This window comes from Theropithecus gelada, chromosome 2, assembly GCF_003255815.1.
Source record: "Theropithecus gelada isolate Dixy chromosome 2, Tgel_1.0, whole genome shotgun sequence".
Lineage (NCBI taxonomy): Eukaryota > Metazoa > Chordata > Mammalia > Primates > Cercopithecidae > Theropithecus > Theropithecus gelada.
In genome coordinates this window covers 162,999,415-163,017,611 of record NC_037669.1, presented here as the reverse complement: position 1 = coordinate 163,017,611, position 18,197 = coordinate 162,999,415, and the positions used below count along the sequence as shown (strand labels likewise).

Here is an 18,197-nt window from a genome sequence, read left to right as displayed (position 1 = left end):
AAGCCACTGTCTTCACCGTGGCCTGAATGTCTATACTATCCAGCTCCCCTGAGGCTCTCCAACTGTGTCTTCCTCCCTGCGCCCTTCTGCACTGAGCCCCAGCCACAGGGCTTCTCTGCATGACCTCAGCTTAGGGCCTTTGCATGGGCTGTTGTTCCCTCTGCCTGGAGAGCTCATGCCCTGCATATTACCATGGTCCAGTCCCTTGCCTCCTGGAAGTCTTTATTCCAAATTTCACCTCTTCAGTGCAGCTATCCTGACCACCCTCATTAAAACCACAACTGTCTCCCTGCTGCCCCTGCCATTTACCTTACCCTGCTCTCTTTCTTTTTTCCTTTCCTTTTCTTTCTTCTTTTTCTTTCTTTCTTTCCTTTTCTTTTCTTTCTTCTTTTTCTTTCTTTCTTTCCTTTTTTTTTTTTTTTTTTTTTTTTGAGATGGGGTCTCACTCTGTTGCTCAGGCTGGAGTGCAATGGTGCGATCTTGGCTCACTACAACCTCCACCTGCCAGGTTTAAGCAATTCTGTCTCAGCCTCCCAAGTAACTGGGATTACAGACATGCACCACCATGCCTGGCTAATTTTTGTATTTTTAGTAGAGACAGCGTTTTGCCATGCTGGCCAGTCTGGGCTCTAACCCCTGACCTCAGATGATCCTCCCACCTTGGCCTCCCGAAGTGCTAGGATTACTGGCGTGAGCAACCGTGCCCAGCCCTTTTCTTTTTTTTTTTCCAAGACTTCCCACCATCGGGTATACTCTGTTAGGTGCTCATGCATGTCTGTTGCTTATTGTCTTTCTCCTCCTATTAGATTGTTAGCTCCATGAAGGCAGAGATTTTGTTTCTTCTATCTATTGATGAATGCTAAAGTATAGTACCCGACACAGTAGTAGTTTGGTCCGTATTTAATGAATGAATGAGTAATTATGAACTGTGAAATGTGCTAGGAAGGAAAAGTAAGAACACAATTATAGATGATCATAATAGATCCGTAGCAGGTAGGATTTGTTGAGCCTGGATGTTGTACCTCTGTGCTAAGGGCTTTGCTTCTTTTTGTCCTATTTAATCCTTACAGCAATGTTAAGAGATAGCTCCGTATAATATCCCATTCAATAGTGAAAGAAACTGAAGCACAGAAAGTTTAATTGCCCAAAGGCTCCCAGCTGGTGTATTACCTACCTCTAGTTAGCTCTAGCACCAGTAGCCTCTAACTAGTAAATCTGTTGGAATTTACCAAGTTGGGGATGGTGAGTGATGGGGAAGCATATTTTATTATTAGTCATGCTCTCCTCAGAGTGTCTTTATTGAATTGGACAGTGCTTACTGTTAATTTCCAGATAAAGTAGGCGGGGTGGGGGGGGGGGGCTTTTGCTGTTAGTCAGCCGTGCGTTTATCCCCAGAAATGCATTCTGTGTTTTCTTTTTCTTACTGTTTAAAATCAGATATCTCTGTCCTTTCCAAAAGGGGAAGCCATCTGGACTTCTGTCCAGGGGAAGTTGGGTGGTTTCCCATATTCTCTTCCAGGATGATACAATGACGTGGCCCTTTGGGGAGCATACCTGGTATTTCCACTACCCCATAGGAAGGTGGCAATGCCTGCTCAGCCGGGAGTTTCAGGTTAATGCTTCTTTCATAGATACTAGGTTGGTAGCAGAATATTTATTCCTTTGTCCTGTGGTATCTTGGACAGCCAGGCCACAGCCCCTGGAAGTCACTTCTAGGACAGTCCACTTCTGTCTCCCAGGGTGGTCTCTGCCCTCAGGGACACAGAACACGCCTCACCTGATGGAGGCTGCTGTCAGATGTCTGACTGAATTTTGTGGGTTTGGGCCTAGTCCTGGCCACCAGTGGGTGGCCTGTTCTAAGCATGAAACTGCCATGTCTTCCTCCCCAGGAACTGTATTTGTTTTCTTTTTTCTTTTTTTTTTTTTTTTTTGGTGTTCGTTTTCCATGCTCTGTAATAAATTATAATGAATTTCATGGTTCAAAATGGTACATATTTATTATCATATGGTTTCTGTAGCTTATCAGGGTTCTTTGCTTCAGGATTTTATCAGGCTGTAATATCAGTGTTGGCTGGGGCTGCAGTCTCATCAGAGACTCAACTGAGGAAAGCCCCACTTCCAGTCTCCCTCAGTTTGTTGGCAGGATTCATCTCCTTGTAGTTGTAGGACTGGGATCTCTGTTTTCTTGCAGCTGTTAGCCAGGGGCTATCCGTAGTTTCTTGCCATGTGGCTCTCTCCTTCTTCCTGACAGCTTTCTTCTTCAAAGCCAGTAAGGCTATAGCTCAGAGGGAGTCATATAACATAATGCCATGACAGGAGCGACATCCATCACCTTTACCATGTTTTACTGAGTAGACGCAAGTCACAGGCCCTGCCCCCACTCAAAGGGCTGGATTGCCCAAAAGTGTGAACACCAGGAGGTGGGGATTTTGGGGAGGGTCATCTTAGGGTGTATTTGCCACAGCAACCATGGTCTTCCCACCACCACCTCACTTCTCCACCTCCAGTGCTGAGAAGCCCAGAAACTCCCTCTGGCAGCCCTAAAGGACTTTGCTAGTGGATTTAATGCTGTTTTTCATAGGATTAGTGGCAAGGAGAGAGTTTCTGTGTGACTGTGCCTTCTGCCTTCAGCTCCTCCTCTGTGAGGCCACAGCTGCACCATCACAGAGTGCTGACTTCAAGGCTTGGCAGCCAGCATCTGTCCTCGAGGGGTTTAGGGATCTTTCCCCCTTCCTGTCCCTTTCAGTCATTCTTCAGTGTTATAATCCTTTCATTTCAAATTGAGGAGCTAATTCTCAAAGGCAGGGGAATGCCTATTACTTGCTCACCTATTCCCCAATATGCATGAGCTTTGCTTTTCCAAGAAACCATAGGCTGAGATGTAATTTTCCATGGTTCATCTAAACAATTTGTAATGCCTATTTTTCTTGATCTTCTGTGCTCCTTTCAGTTCAAATGTAACTGTTAATTATTTGATTAAATTAACCAGAGCTTCCTTTCTTGTTATAGAACTTCTTGTTCCAGAACCAAAGATGGTACTTATTAGATTCTATGCTAAAGATGATTCCCTAGAATCGATCTGGGCTGTGAGTTGCTTACAGACAGACTTGTCTTCCTTTTGTTCATCCTATGAACGTTGTACTTAATGGACACAGCATTGACTTGGTCTTTTCGTTTGAAAAGTTTTTTAGTCTATGCGTTTGAAATCTCAATGGATATTTCTAAATAACCTCATATAGACTGACATTAGTTTCCATGTAACAGAGCAGCTGGATTTTAGATTTTAGAACCCCCTTCCTTCATCCTGATTTTTGTTGTTTGAGACCTCACATGATACGTATGACAGTGTGTCTTGACCAAGTCTTCTTTTTCAAAAGTCTGGAATCATCTGCCTTAGTTCCTCTTAATAGGTCTTTTGTTTAGGGAGGAAATTAAAACATGAGTCTAGTCTCTGACCAAGTATTAAGGCAAAAAGGTTAGGGTTCAGAATTGGTTTATTCTTTTGGAATTAGTTTGTCCCAGATTGAAATCAGTTTATTCTTTTACATTTTGAATGTGAGTACCACAGTGCCCTACCTTTGGAAGGGTATGTTAGAAGGAAAAATAAAAATAAGCTATTGAAGTTTGCTTATCAAATCACAGTGGCACACTTGGGGAAAACCAAATCCTCTTTCATTTTTTTCACTTTTAAATTTAAGGTGAATCATACACAGATGGTTAATGGTAGCCTAATTGCTTTTAATGCTATATAAGAATCTTAGAAATTCATTTAAAATGTTACAGCAAATACACAGTTAGAAACTGGTGAGATGCATGTACCTCAGGAGTTCAGTGTGGAAGCACCTGCTGTATGGATTTTCTGGACAGTCCTGCTCTCACAGGGGCTGCAGGGGCCCCTCTTCGGTAGAGCAGCCTCATAAGTGGGCCAGGAGGGCTCTGCTCCCTCCTCCACCAGTGCGGATGAGCTGTGTACATGATGAGCCCTGGACAAGGAGCTGGGAACCTTGGTCTCTAATTCCCACTCCCCAATACCACAAGCCACCCAGGAGAGAGAGCACATTCTGCCAGCCCGTAGCTGCAGTACCACTCTTGTTGCCATATGCCTGGCTGGGCCAAGGAATCCCCTTCAATTTCTGACAACCACGTGGCTTCCGCTAGAGTGTCGTACAGGAGCCCTGCCTGTGAATGGCTGTGAAGTGGTGGAATTTCCTCCTGGTGAGCTCTTGCTGCTAGCTGTCCTGAATGGGTGCAGTTCTGAACTGTGCTGTATCACAGGGATGTCTGTGTGGTGGTGCTTTGGAAGGCAGTCCGTGTGTGCAGAGATGGCAGGGTGTGCTGGGAAGCCTCTCCTTTGACAGCAAGACCGCAGGCCTTCACCTCAGACAGCCCTTTACACCCACACTGTTTTCCCAGAATTTCTTTTAGTTGCTTGGTAGTCTTTCTTTAATGCATCTTTAATTTCGATAGATTTCGTCAAATTGCCCTCTAAAGGGGTTGAACCCTTTTAAAGTCTTTTTAAAATTAATTTTTAATTTTCTAAGTGATATAGGAATATATCCTTTTCATTTAAAAATGAAAAAAATTAGGGATTATGGCTAAAGTCACTTTTGATCACCACCCCTACATCCATACCATAATCACCTAGCCCCAGTTCCCACATAAGCCCTCCCCATTCCCCAGGGGTGCCTGCTATTACTGGTTTGGTGTATGTCTTGCTTGTTCTTTTTCTGTGCCCTGGCAGATATAAACCAATGGGAAATAGACATTACTGGAGTGAGCGTTTGTATGTGTGTGTATGTGTGTGTGTGTAACATGTAAGCTGTATTGTACCAAACCCATCATTCTATAATGATGTGTTTTACACGATGCTGCATCTTGGAGGTCTTTCTATGATGTGGATCTGTATATATTAATTGAGTAGTTTCCATAAACTATTTTTCATCAGTGCCTTTTTGGCATTACTTTCAGGAAAGAATTTGGGGCTTCATTAAAGACCCAGTGATTCTTTTTTTAAAAAAAATAATATGCATCTGGGCACAGTGACTCACGTCTGTAATCCCAGCACTTTGGGAGGCCAAGGCGGGCGGATCACCTGAGGTCAGGAGTTCCAGACCAGCCTGTCCAACATGGTGAAACCCCGTCTCTCCTAAAAATACAAAAATTAGCCAGGCGTGGTAGTGGGTGCCTGTAATCCCAGCTATTCGGGAGGCTGAGGCAGGAGAATTGCTTGAACCCGGGAGGTGGGGGTTGCAGTGAGCCAAGATCGCATCATTGCATTCCAGCCTGGGTGACAAGAGTGAGACTGTCTCCAAATTATGCAAGATATTAATCTGTTTGTGTGTGTGCTTTTCTTTCTCTTCAGATCTCAGAAAAGTGATCTTCACAATGAAGGCTACATCTTGGAATTAGATTGCTGTTCCTCCTTAGACCACCTGACAGACCAGAAACTCATCCCAGAGTTCATTAAGAAGGTGAGCGCTGCAGTCAGGGTACCGTTGAAGAGGTTTGCGAGTGTTCACCTGAGTGAACAGGCAGGGAGCTGGCTTAGGGCAGAGGCCATGCAAAAGCTGTGACCTAAACGTTTGGCAGCCCCACAGGGGAGCAGCCGTCTCCAGAGCGGACTCTGGAACAAGATGGCTAACCCCTCCTCCCCAGGCATGCAGGAGCCTGGGTCCTGTCTTTCCCAGCTGGAGTGGGGTTAACAGCTGACAGAGCTGCAGGCCAGCGCCAGGCCTCCTTTCAAACCCTCAAGGTGATGTGACTTCCCAGACCCCACCTTCCTTTTATCTGTGGGTCTTCATTGCTGCAAGCCCCCTTCCCTTCCTAGTGTGGGAGCATGCCAGAGTCCTGGGCCACCCACATTCGAACGTACCAGGGAAAACTGCCTAGTTGTAGGGAATTCATATCTGCCCAGAAATATGTCTGGTTTTGAACCTTTCTTCATGCCATATGAGGTTTTGTGCCCAACCGTAGGGTCTACTTGAGTTTTAATAGGACATTTACTACAGAAGGAATATCCCAGCCCCAAACTGGGGCTGAGTTCACTGCTTGATGCTTATCTTGTTCTTTCTTACCCAGTGTTCCCTAGTAATTGACAATTCCCCACCCCGTACAGGTGATTGTGATTTGAGGTCCAATCAGCCAATTAGGGAATTTGTTAATAAATATTGTCAGCTGTCAGCTTTGGGCCAGGAATAGTACCAGATGCTGGGATACAGAGACTAAAACAGCCGAACTAGTGAGTTTTACCAGCGGGAAGTGGCCGGAGCTGAGGAGCAAGTGGATCCAGAAGGTACCTGAAGCCGAGATGGGAAGGATGACGGGGTGTCTTTGGGGATGCGGCTGTGCTCGGGCAGGCTGGGGAGCCCTCCAAACAGGGAACAGTGTACATGAGGGCCTGAGGCAGGAGGGAGCGAGAGGAATCAAAAGAACACCGGGGGAGAGTGAGGGTCGGGAGAAGGGGCCAGAGACAGCTGGGACTGGACTGTAAAGGCAGCGGGAAGGCATTGAGAGGAATTTTGTAGAACAGTGAAATGGTTAGGTTGTCCCTTTAAAGGAGATTTGTTTCCCTGCTGCCACCCTCCCTTCAACATGTATTGAGTGTTCAGGCTCCGGGGACTCTGGGAGTAGCCACTCATGTATGGCTCATGTGTGGGTCTATGGGCCATAGACCAGGAGCCAGATGATCTCTGAGGTCAGAATTTCTGGTAATTTTACGAGGATGAGGGAGGCTCTTTCTACTCTGGTAGAATTCAGATTATTATTTAAGAAATGGGGGGTGGGGCAAGTAGCTTTTGTTCACATATGCATAAGCCTGAGAACACAAGTGTTTTTGTAACTGATGTAGCTTTCTATAGAAATAGAGCCATCTTTGTTTGGATTGCTGCAAATAATCAACTTGTATAGGGACATCCTAGAGATAGAATTTACCCTATGATCTGAATACTGGGAAAAACTCATTTTAGAAATGGTTTTGTAATTAAGACTCAGATGCTTGGAATATTTGAGGGGTTAGCGGGTAAAAGGAAGGCATGAGGCTCTGCCCACTCTCAAATATGCTCTTTAAAAACATGTGATTTGAGGCTGGGCACAGTGACTCAGCCTGTAATCCCAACACTTTGGGAGGCTGAGACAAAAGGATTGCTTGAGCCCAGGAGTTTGAGATTAGACTGGGCAACATAGTGAGACCTCCATCTCTGCGAAAAAAGAAAAAAAAAGTCTTTTTAAAAAGCCAAGCATGGTGGTGCTTGACTGTATTCCTAGCTACTCTAGAGGCTAGGAGAGGCGGGAGAATTGCTTGAGCCCAGGAGTTTGAGACCACAGTGAGCTATGACTGCACCACTGCACTCCAGCCTGGGTGACAGAGTAAGACCCAGTCTCTTAAAAGAAAGAAAACATATGAGTTGATATGAGTTGGTGACTTTGTCTTAACCAAATTAGGGCATTGCATGACTGACCCATTGAGACAGTGGTCCTGTCTCAGTTCTTCAGGAAACAGCCCAATTTGCGGGCTACGGGGGTATCGTTTCTGTAGTACCCAAGTGGAGATGTACATCTGTCCAATGGAAAATGCCTTCAAAGTTAGGGTTTTTATGCCCTGAAGGATATTAGCCAGTCTTTATTTTAACTTTTATACCAGCATTCTTTTTTTCCCCACTGAGTATGTGTGTATACACACGTGTATCTGATGATTCATCAGGTAATTTGTTAAGTAAATGACACCTGCGCATTCTGTATTTGTAGAATAAGTCCTTAACACTGTCAGTAGGTTCTTGGAAACTTTTAGTGAAACAGCATACAGCAGGTCCTCAATTTCATTCAATGTGGTTTAGTTTTAACCTTGAGAAGAAAATTGGTTTTATTTGTCATTTTGCTCAAAGTCTCAGTTTCCAGGAACCTATTGATAACATTAAGTGAATACTTATAGTATAAGAATTCTGTTCTTAACGTTTTGAAAATAATATGCTTTAAAGCCCATCATATCATCCTGCTACTGTTATACACTTGGTTTTTAAATAAGACAGACTGGACAGCTTGCACACCAGGGCAGCAGTGAGATTTCTGACCTGGAGTGCCTCCAGATGTCTATCCCAGAGTTCCATCTCTGTTCCTCTAAACAGAAATGTGGCTTATGGTCATTCCTGCCTTGGAGGAGCCAGGTGTGTTGAGGTTGCCCCTCCATTAGCCCCCGCATTGTCTGTCAGTAGACAGGGCTGGACTTGGAAAGACCCAGCATTTCTCGCTGTCATTGCTGGCTGTGGTTTTAGTTTCTAGTCCAGTTGCCATGACAACAAGAAGTGGGATAAAATAATGGGACTGGGCCCCCTTCCCCCTACTCCTATCTTCTGTTGCTGGCCGTAATTTCTAAAGAAAATACCACCTCTGTGTGCAAAGAGCAGAGGACAACTCCATGTACTTCTCCAGTGCCCAGGGCTATTCCAACTGATGGCTGAATTTTACATGTGTAAATTTTTCTGTCATCACACCAGGTAGAAGACCACAGGTGCTTCCCAGGGAGAAGAACGCTAAAAACCATTTGTGGGTTTTTTTCATTGCAAATATTTAATGAATAGCTTTGGCCGTATTTATATATATGTAGTGGTGACACTTGTTAATTGCCGTTCAGTTAGGTCAAGATGAAGCTGTGTCATTGGTTGCCTTAGATGCAGTCATTACTTTCTATCTGGGTCATTATTTTGTGTGAAATAATGGCTCCTATTCCTATGACAAGTAGATTCATCTTAGGATGAGATGGTAATTAACTCGTTTTGTCATAGTACCATCATGCAGGACAGGTTCATATTCTTCTCTGCAGATTAGAATTAAACTCAAAATGATTAGATTTTTTTATAAGAACAATGCCCCAGTATTATTTTTCCACCAAATGTTTTAAATTAACAGAACCTTTGGATAGAGGACACGGATAGGAGGGAAAGAAGATTTCATTATTTCTCACAATTAGGAAAAGTAAAGTCATTTGTGTGTGTATCATGTAAAATTAGCTGAAGACGCCGTAATTTACGCCCCTCTCCATCATGACTTTTCAGAGAGTGTGGAGGGAGTCGTGTAAAGATGACGATGACTCCATTCCTTTTGATGTGGTCTGACACTTTCTCTGAGTGCTCTAGCTGGTCAAATGAAATCTACGTTACTGCATTTTGTTTTCTCCTGTTGTGTCCTGCTGTGCTCCATCCTACTGGCCCTTTATGGAAATTAGTTATTATGGACAACAGAACATTTAAAATGCAGAGTTATGGGCAGACTTGGAGACATTTTGATTCTAAGTCCTAGAGCCGAATGCTTGAGGGATGAAGAATTGAGAAGCTGTGAGAGAGTGATGGTGCTGCCAGAGTTCCTTTGGTATGAGGGCTCAACCAGCCCATCAGGTGCACCCAGAGACTGTGTGGCTGGCAGATCCGTGGGGGCCTCTGGAATTTCGCACTCCTCAGAGCTCCCAGAGGATTGTAAAGCAGAGTGACACAGAATGAAGAGCCTACGTGTTCATCTGCAAATTGCTGTTCATTCATGAGAGCGTCTATGGGAAAGGCCTACAGTTTGGAGAGCACCTTGAAGTTTTCAGTCATTGGGCACACTTTCTGGCATGTGCTTCTGGTCTCTCAAAAGTTCTGTGTGAGAGACCAGAATGACAGTGGAGTCTGCCTTCTAGACACCAGGAAGCTAAGCTCGAGGGGGCAGAGGGCTTTGTCCAGGGGCTGGAACTGCTAAATGATGGAGCCTAGATTAGATCCTCCATAGGAGAGGCATGAGTGGGAGCCAAGGGGCTTCAGAGTGGCCAGAAGGTTCTTTGGCTAGGTGGACCAGAGAGAGCCTCGGAGAGGTGTGAAATGAGGGCTCTGCAAAGTGAGGGACTGAGACTGCAGGAGACTGAGAGGCAAGGTGGGCAGCTCTGTGCTATTGCTGGTGTGGACAGGAGCATGGGCTGAAGGCATAAGGCTGAGGAAGAGCCAAGTCCTATCTGGCTTGAGTGTGGGATGGACAAAGAGAGAAGGAAGCCTATTCTGGGTGGGCTTCCTTTGATTACGTGGAGCAGAGCCCTAGTCCGGCGAGCTCCAGTGAGTCAGGTGAGTTGACTGTAAAGATGTAGGGAATGGCATGGAGCCCCAGGGCAGAAATACAGAAAGCCAGGAGAAAAGCAAACAAAAATAAATATGGGTGTGTCTGTCTCTCATATGCTGCTGGCCCATATTTGTGTTTCTATGGTTTATTTAAATTTAAAATGAGATTTTACTCTGCAGAGGGAATCCTCTTTATGCATCAGGCAAATCTTATGCTGAAGTGCTCATGTCCACTCTACCTTTAACCCTCATCTCTCGCCTGTGAAGACTTATCCTCATTTGACAGATGAAACTGAGACACCGAGAAGCTATGCACTTTGCCCAAAGTTATAACTGCGCATGGCAGGAGTGGGATATGAACCCAGCCTGTTGGACCCAGAGACCACGTTCATGAGCAGTTGGCCATGCTACCTCTCCTGCATAGCTTGTCCCTTTGTGGACAGAGGCAGAGGCTGTTGGAGCCAGGATGTGAGGTTGAGAATGGGAGGCAAATAAATGGCTGTAACACATGTTGGGTACATGGGGTCAGACGTTGGAGTGTCTCGAAGGCGTCCCCTCAGTGAAGGATGGGTTCCAGGTCTTGCTGCCCAGGTTCTGCTGATGGAAATTGCCTCGTCCTGCTTGCAGGAGAAAGCCACACTCTCTGCCCTTGTCTAGACAAGACATGGGGGCCTTTGCCTTCAGGCCCTCAGCTCTGGGCTCCGTTCCCCAGGTTGACTCCCTTTTGTGATGGACCGCCTGACCTCCCTGATCAACTTAAGAACTAGGTTCATCTTGCACTGGCCCATTGAGCCTTTGCAGTGAAGACCCTCACTCTGCAAAGTGAGGGACTGAGACTGGAGGAGACTGAGAGGCGAGGTGGGCACCTCTGTGCTATTGCTGGCGTGGACAGGAGCATGGGCTGAAGGCATAAGGCTGAGGAAGAGCAGTTGGCCGGGCACACTCAACGAGTGTGCTGTCCTGGATTAAACCAAGTACATTGTCCTTCAGAAAACCGAATGATGCTACTTATGCCTCAACCTAAAGAAAGCACCTTGACAGATGTAAACATCTCAATGGCTCCTTTTAATGAAACAGAATACCCCAAACCTCCGGGATGATGAAATTTCGCCTGTGTTATATAAATGACTCATCATTTACTTTCTGGCTGATTGTTGAGTATTCAGAGCTTCATTTCCACAAGTGCAGTGCAGAGAGTCTAATTTTAATTAGGGTAAGATGCTGATTCAGAGTGAAATGAAAATTATGTTAAAAAGGCTCTCCTGTGCTCGCTGCTCCCGAGCTCACCCACAAACGAAGAGAATAGTGACATTTAAAACAGATGAACCTGGGGAGGGTGGGTGTTGGGGGAAGTAAAGGCAGAAAATGGAGTGTCATCCCAGCAATGAGTATGTCCTCAGAGTGGAAGACAGCTGGCGGCTGGCGCAGGCTTTGCGGGGGCAGTGGGGTGCCCTGCTCACTGTTGTATCTTCAGGACTTAATACATAACCATCAAGTTAATGGATACATTGAAAGAGAGGAATAATCACTAAACCTTTGGGTCATCGAAGGGAGAGAGGTGCCAAGGATGACACCTGAGTGACTCAGGTGTGAGATGGGGTCATCTGTAAGGACCAAGAACGCAGCATGAGGAGCCCTGGGGCAGAGAGGTGATGAGAACAGGGATGGTTGTATAGAGACTTGAGGGGTCAGGGGGACACTCAGGGAACATTCCAGAAGGCAACTGTGGTTGTTGGGTTGGGACTTGCAAGGAGGCCAGGAACAGAGATGTGGGTGTCTGAGGTGTCAACCCTGAGAGCAGGCAGGAATGGTGGTGAGGATGGTCATGCAGTGGTACATGCCCATCTCAAGGGGTAGCTTCCACTGAGCCTCTGCTCTCTGACGCCTGGTGGAAATATGGACCCAGAGTTGGCTTTATTTTAGAGAAGTTGGTAAGTTTATATCGTGAGGTTTCTTGGTTTTTCAGTGTAAGCAGACAGATGTATTAAAAAGACTGCAAGATCTAGACCAGTTTGTCTCATGCTGTCTGTGGTGAGGGACCAGTTTTTTCCCGATTCATAACGGAGATATACTTTGGTAAAATCCAGAGAAAGAAAAATAGCACTTTTCCGAGGTAGAGGGAGGAACAGAAGAGCGTGATATTACAGAATCCATGGGAAGAGCATGCTTTGAGAAGACATGGAGAATAATATCAAAAGCCGGGAGGATGTCAAGTGGGAGGGGCCCACTGGGTTTGGCCACTGGTAAGTCTTGCAAGAGCAGTTGTCATGGTGTAGAACAGGCAGAGGCCTTCCTGCCATGGGCTTAAGTAAATATGTTTAGAAGGACAGAAGAGCAGTTTAAACAGGAGATTTGAGCCCCCACCCCATCTTTTTTTTTTTCTTTGGAAACATGGCTTCATTCCATTGCCCAGGCTGGAGTATAGTGGCACAATAACAGCTCACTGCAGCCTCGACCTACCCAGGCTCAGATGATCCTCCCACCTCAGCCTCCCACGCCCAGCTAATTTTGTTAGAGACAGCATTTCACCATGTGGTCTCAAACTAACAAGGTTTTACCAGGTTGGTCTTGAATTCCTGGGCTCAAGCGATTGGCCCCTCCTTGGCTTTTCAAAGTGCTGGGATTCCAGGCATGAGCCACCATGCCTGGAAGATTTAAACATTTTTTTAAGCTGAAAGATATTGGGAGAGAAGAGGTGATAAAAGATGGAGGCAGGTTCCAGGCGGGGTGAGATGGGAGGGGCACAAGGGAATGGGCATCCCCTCCTTTGATGCTGGCAGGGGAGGGAGGAGGAAAGTTACAGGCTTAGATGTTCCTAATGGAGGAAAAAATGCAGGAGCTGCTGCCCGGAGCTGCTGTTTTCTTATGAAGTCCCTCTCCCACCCTGGCCTCTCTTGATCCTCTGTCCTCTTGCTATTTTTATTGGCCTGTGATCTTCCTGTTCTGTCCAGAGAGGTTAGCTGAAGTTAATTTAAGCTGGAGGGAGGGAAGGGGTCATACGCTTGTCTCAATCACTCCCCAAAAAAGGAGATACATTCTTATGCTTCATTTTTCTCCCTCTGCGGGAATCTACCATCCAGCACAAGTGGGTCAGGTTTCATTCACATTTCTCTGAACAAATCTTTGCTGGTAGTGTTTGGGAATACTTTAGTAAGCCGGTCTGGGTAATGCCCTGGTCACATGAAACTTAGAGTCTAGCTGAGGGCACAGACACGGAGCAGATGGGCACGCGAGGGTTGTAGGATCACAAATGGGTGAGCGCTGTTGAGTAGAACATGGCAAGGGGCCTGCCCCAGGCTGGCAGTGTTGGGGGCGTGCTTCATGAAGTGTACATAGCAAGACCTGAGGGTCAACAGGGAAGGGAGGGTGGAGCTGGTGGGGACTCCTGGAGCAGCTCAGACAAAGCCAAGGTGGGAGGGAGCACGTTTGACTTGAGGAGCACAAGGGAGTTCACTGTGTCTTGCCTGCAAATGGCAGAGGGGCAAGTGAGGTGGGGTGAGGCTGGAGAGTGAGTCGGGCCCCCATACAGCCCTGCAGGCCAGGCTGAGGATGGGGCCCTTTATCCTAAGTGTAGTGCAAAGCTGCTGGAGCGCTTTCAGGAGCAGCTGGAGAATGATTCCAAATTTATACTTTGGAAAGATCAGAATGGCTGCAGGTTAGTGACTGGCTTGGGGGGCAAGAAGGGGTGTGGTTAGGACCCCGTTGGAGTAGCTCTTCAGAGACTAGAGATCGTCGTTTAGTTTAGGTGGAGCGTCGTGATGGAGATGCAGAGAGGTAGGTAGATTTAAGAAATACTGAGCCAGGCAGACCACCAGGGTTGCTTCTGGATGGGGTAACGAGGCACCGTGGAGAGGGAGAGGACAAGGCTGGTGTGGCTTCTGTGCTGGATTAAGGGGCCCTTTGCTGAGAGAAGGATGACTGCAGCACGGGCCGTGAGGTCTGTGCTTCAGGAGCTCTGTGCAGAGGTCTGGGCTGGAGATGCCGGCTGGCAGATGGTAACTGAAACCACCGTCATGGATGAAATCGCCCAGGAAGGAAGGGAGGGTGTGAAGGGAAAAGGCCTTAGGGCTGAGCCCAGGGGAATTCCAGCATCAGAGAAAAGAAAAAGTAAGTAGCCAGAGAGGTCAGCGGGAAACTTGCCGAGTGTGGGGGATGGAGGCCAGGGGAAGAGGGCATTTCAGCCATGGAGGAGTTATCAGCCCTTTCCACTAACTCCTAAGACTAATGTCAGAAACAGCCGTTGCTGGAGTGGCCATGAAGTCACTGGCAAACTCCAGAAGCCGCATGTATTTTTGTGAGGCCTGATCCAAAATGTTTTTGGGGGTACAATTAAAAACTGCTGCCGTTTATCCCATAGAGGTCTTGTGTGTTTCTGCCTTAGTCCTAGGATAGTTCTAAGGTGGTTTTTTTTTTAATTTAAAATTTTAAGATGTTCTTTTTTTTTTTTTTTCCTCATGGGTTTGCTGAATTATCTTGGTTGTTCTCCTTAATATAATTTTGTATTGAGCAACTGGTTTTAATATCTGACTAGGGAATTAGAACTTGCCCATGTAAAGCATTGCAATTTTATGTAATTTTTAGCATTTGGAGCACATATCGTATGAAATAATAACAAAATGACTTGTAGTTAAATCAGAAAGAAAGAACAACTTGGGATCCCTAAAAAATGTGCACAGAATAGACAAGTGGCCTATTGTTGGCTCTGTGGACAGCCTGTGGCTGTCACTGCAGAGAAATTACTACATCCAAGGAAGTAAAACTATTCTAGAGCTAGTGGAGGAGGCAGATGACCAGAGGAGAAGCAGAAGGTAACCAAGGGGAGGTGGCAGCTGTGTGAGCAGGAATGCCTTGTTCCAGGGAGAGACTGGGCCTGGCATAACACTGTCATCTCAAGTTTCCAGCCTCGGGGAGGGGAGGCAGGGGGATGGGCGATGTCTCCTTTCCGCTTGTTGCTAGGAGGTTGATGGTATCAAGGCTCACGTGACTTTGCCTGAGGCCCGGTGTTTTGGGTTGATTGTAGGCCAACCTGGGAGCTCCTGAAGGTGAGGGGTGAGCGGCTCCTTCTCCCGGACCTGGCTGTGGCCATGGGGCACCTGGATGTTACCTTGTCCCTACCCTATTGAGATGGGTCCCAGAGGAGTCTGGCATGGATGAGCTGGGGCAGCCCGCAGCCTCTGGCCCCTGTTGTCTCTGAACCATTCTTGCTCACAGCAGTCAGTCGTGTTTGTTTTTGGCTGAGAGTGAAGCCAAAAGGGCTGAAGATTTGGAGTTTGTTTTCCATCCAAGCCAATGGCTCTTGATTGCATCCTCCCTGGAATGCTCCTGGGTAAGAGTGTTCCTCATCCAGTGTTTCGGAGGCATGCGCATTGTAAGCTCTCTCAGAGAGTCATGATGCTTCTTTTTTTTGAGACAGTCTTGCTCTGTCACCCAAGCTGGAGTGCAGTGGTGCGATCTCGGCTCACTGCAACCTCTACCTCCTGGGTTCAAGCCATTCTCCTGCCTCAGCCTCTGGAGTAACTGGGATTATAGGTGACCACCACCACGCCCAGCTAATTTTTTTTGTATTTTTAGTAGAGATGGAGTGTCACTACTTTGGCCAGGCTGGTCTCGAACTCCTAACGTCGAGATCCACCCCGCCTCAGCCTCCCAAAGTGCTGGGTTTACAGGTGTGAGCCACCGCACCCGGCCCATGATGCTTCTTAAAAGAGTCAAGGCTCTCAAGAGGTCCCAGGTGCAAAACTTGCTTGCTTAGTTTAACTTGGCATTCTTCAAAATGACCTGAGAACTTTCCCCTGGCTTTTCCTCCTCTCCAAATACTGCTCTATTTTCTAAGGTGAGAGAAAGAAAGTAAAAAAAAGAGAGAGAGAGAGAGGAGAGAGGAGAGAGAGAGAGAGAGAGACAGACAGACAGACAGACAGACAGCCCGACCCACCAAATGCCTGTCTATACCATAGCACATACTTCGGAAAATGTACCAAATCAATGAGGAATCTATTGACCACCTACCAACCACGGAAAAAAATGACAGGTAGTCAGTGGGGCGGGCGGGGGCGGGGGATCAGTTTCTTCTCTCTCTTCTATTTATTTTTAAATTTTATTTTTATTGTACATATTTAAGGTTTACAGCATGCTGTTTGATACACATAGTGAAATGATTACAATAGTTAAGCAAATTAATATATCTTGCATAGTTACCATTTTTTGTGGTAAGCGTGCCTAAAATCTCTCAGTAAATTTCCAGTATACAATAAAATATTAACTGTAGTCCTCGTGCTGTGCATTAGATCTCCAGACTCATTCATCCTGCATATCTTCAATTTCGTACCCTTTGACCTACATCTCCCCAAATCCTTTCTGCCCTAGCAACCAGTGTTTTATTGTTTCTATGTATTTGGTGTTTTTTTTTTTTTAATTTCACATATAAGTGAGATCATGTACTATTTTTCTTTTCTATTTTTCTTTTCGTGTCTGCTTTATTTCACTTAGCATGATGTCCTGTAGGTTTATCCATGTTGTAAATGGCAAGATATTTTTTAAGGCTGAATAATAGTCCATTACGCACACATGCGCACACCTCTTACAATTTTTCCTCCATTCATCTGTTGACAGGTTTTCTTGTTTTGTTTTGTTTTGTTTTTTGAGACAGAGTTTCACTCTTTTCGCCCAGGCTGTGCAGTGCAATGGCACAATCTCAGTTCACTGCAACCTCTGCCTCCCAGGTTCAAGCAATTCTCCTGCCTCAGTCTCCCAAGTAGCTGGGATTACAGGCACCTGCCACCACACCCAGCTAATTTTTGTATTTTTAGTAGAGACAGGGTTTCATCATGTTGGCCAGGTTGGTCTCAAACTCCTGACCTCAGGTCATCCACCCACCTTGACCTCCCAAAGTGCTAGGATTACAGGTGTGAGTCACCGTGCTCAGCCCTCTTTTTAAAATGAGTACTAATCCTGGCTGTTTCCAAAAGTACAAAATTGCCATAGGTTCAAATGAATCTAGTACTTTATTGCATTTTCTTGGTTCCATTAAAACAAATCTTCCTGTCCCAGACGTTTGGTGTAACTGTGTGTTTTCTAATCCTCACTGAAACCTCTAATGGAGGGAAGATTTGGAGCAGAGCAATTAAAAACTCCCTCCTTTCTTTTTTCACTCTAGAAAGCCATGTGCTCAGCACTTCTGCCATTCTTCTTGTGTCTTTAATAACAGATATAGCAATTTTCTAACACCTAGCAAAAACTAGGTCAATTGGATTTGTTGACAGCTGTGGAATTGTAGATAGAATTTGCTCTGCTGTCTGGATCAGCCCTAGGTAATCTGACCACTTTCTCTTAAGAGATGCACTAACTGAGCTAGGATCATGCTGCTGCACTCTAGCCTAGGTGACAGAGAAAAATCCTGTTTCTAAAAAAAAATTTTTTTAATTCTAAAAATTTAAAAAAAGATGCACTGGTTTCTCCCTTTCCTTTCTGCTTTCTCATATTTCTCCCGACTCCTGGACTTTGTCTGCCATACTGTTAATCAGATCTTCAAATGTCAGTCTTCCAGGTTTGATTTTTCTTTCTTTTATCTCTCCCCTGAGGTGTCTGATCAAAAATGGCATTTTATTCCTTAGCAACGCTGTCTTATAAAATATAAAGTGAACCATCTATGTATATTTTAAATCTAATAGTCATGTTAAGTAAAATCAAGAGTGAAATTAACTTTAGTAATACGTCTTATTTAACCTAATATATCCAAAATATTATCTTTTTAACATATAATGAAATGTGTTACTTTTTAAAAAATTTTTACAAGTTTTTACAGGTTTCCTTCAAGGCTTCAAGTGACATCAGACTCTCACACTTGTAATCTCAGCATTTTGGGAGGCCGAAGTCTTGAAAATCTGGTGTCACTTGAATCACATCTCAATTTGGATGCTTACTTTTCAATAATTAAAGTGAAATATTCTACAAAGTGAAGTTGTACTTAATAGAAAAATATTTCATATTACTTTCATTTTAAAATTAAAATTAGAGGCAGGAGGATCGCTTAAGGCCAGGAGTTTGAGACCATTCTGGGCAACATAGCAAGACCCTGTCTCTACAAAAATAAAAATAAAATTAGCTGAGCATGGTGGTGCATGC

At 45.4% G+C, this 18,197-nt stretch overlaps 1 protein-coding gene across 4 annotated transcripts in view; it reads left to right on the top strand.

Moving 5' to 3' along the window:
- RFTN1 (raftlin, lipid raft linker 1) overlaps positions 1-18,197 on the top strand; it is a 202,248-nt gene that overhangs the window by 103,392 nt on the left and 80,659 nt on the right. For all 4 annotated transcript variants that reach the window (XM_025375063.1, XM_025375064.1, XM_025375065.1 and 1 more), the window contains one exon: positions 5,363-5,471. In XM_025375063.1, coding sequence (XP_025230848.1) covers positions 5,363-5,471 — 109 coding nt within the window. The remainder of the gene's footprint in view (positions 1-5,362; positions 5,472-18,197) is intronic.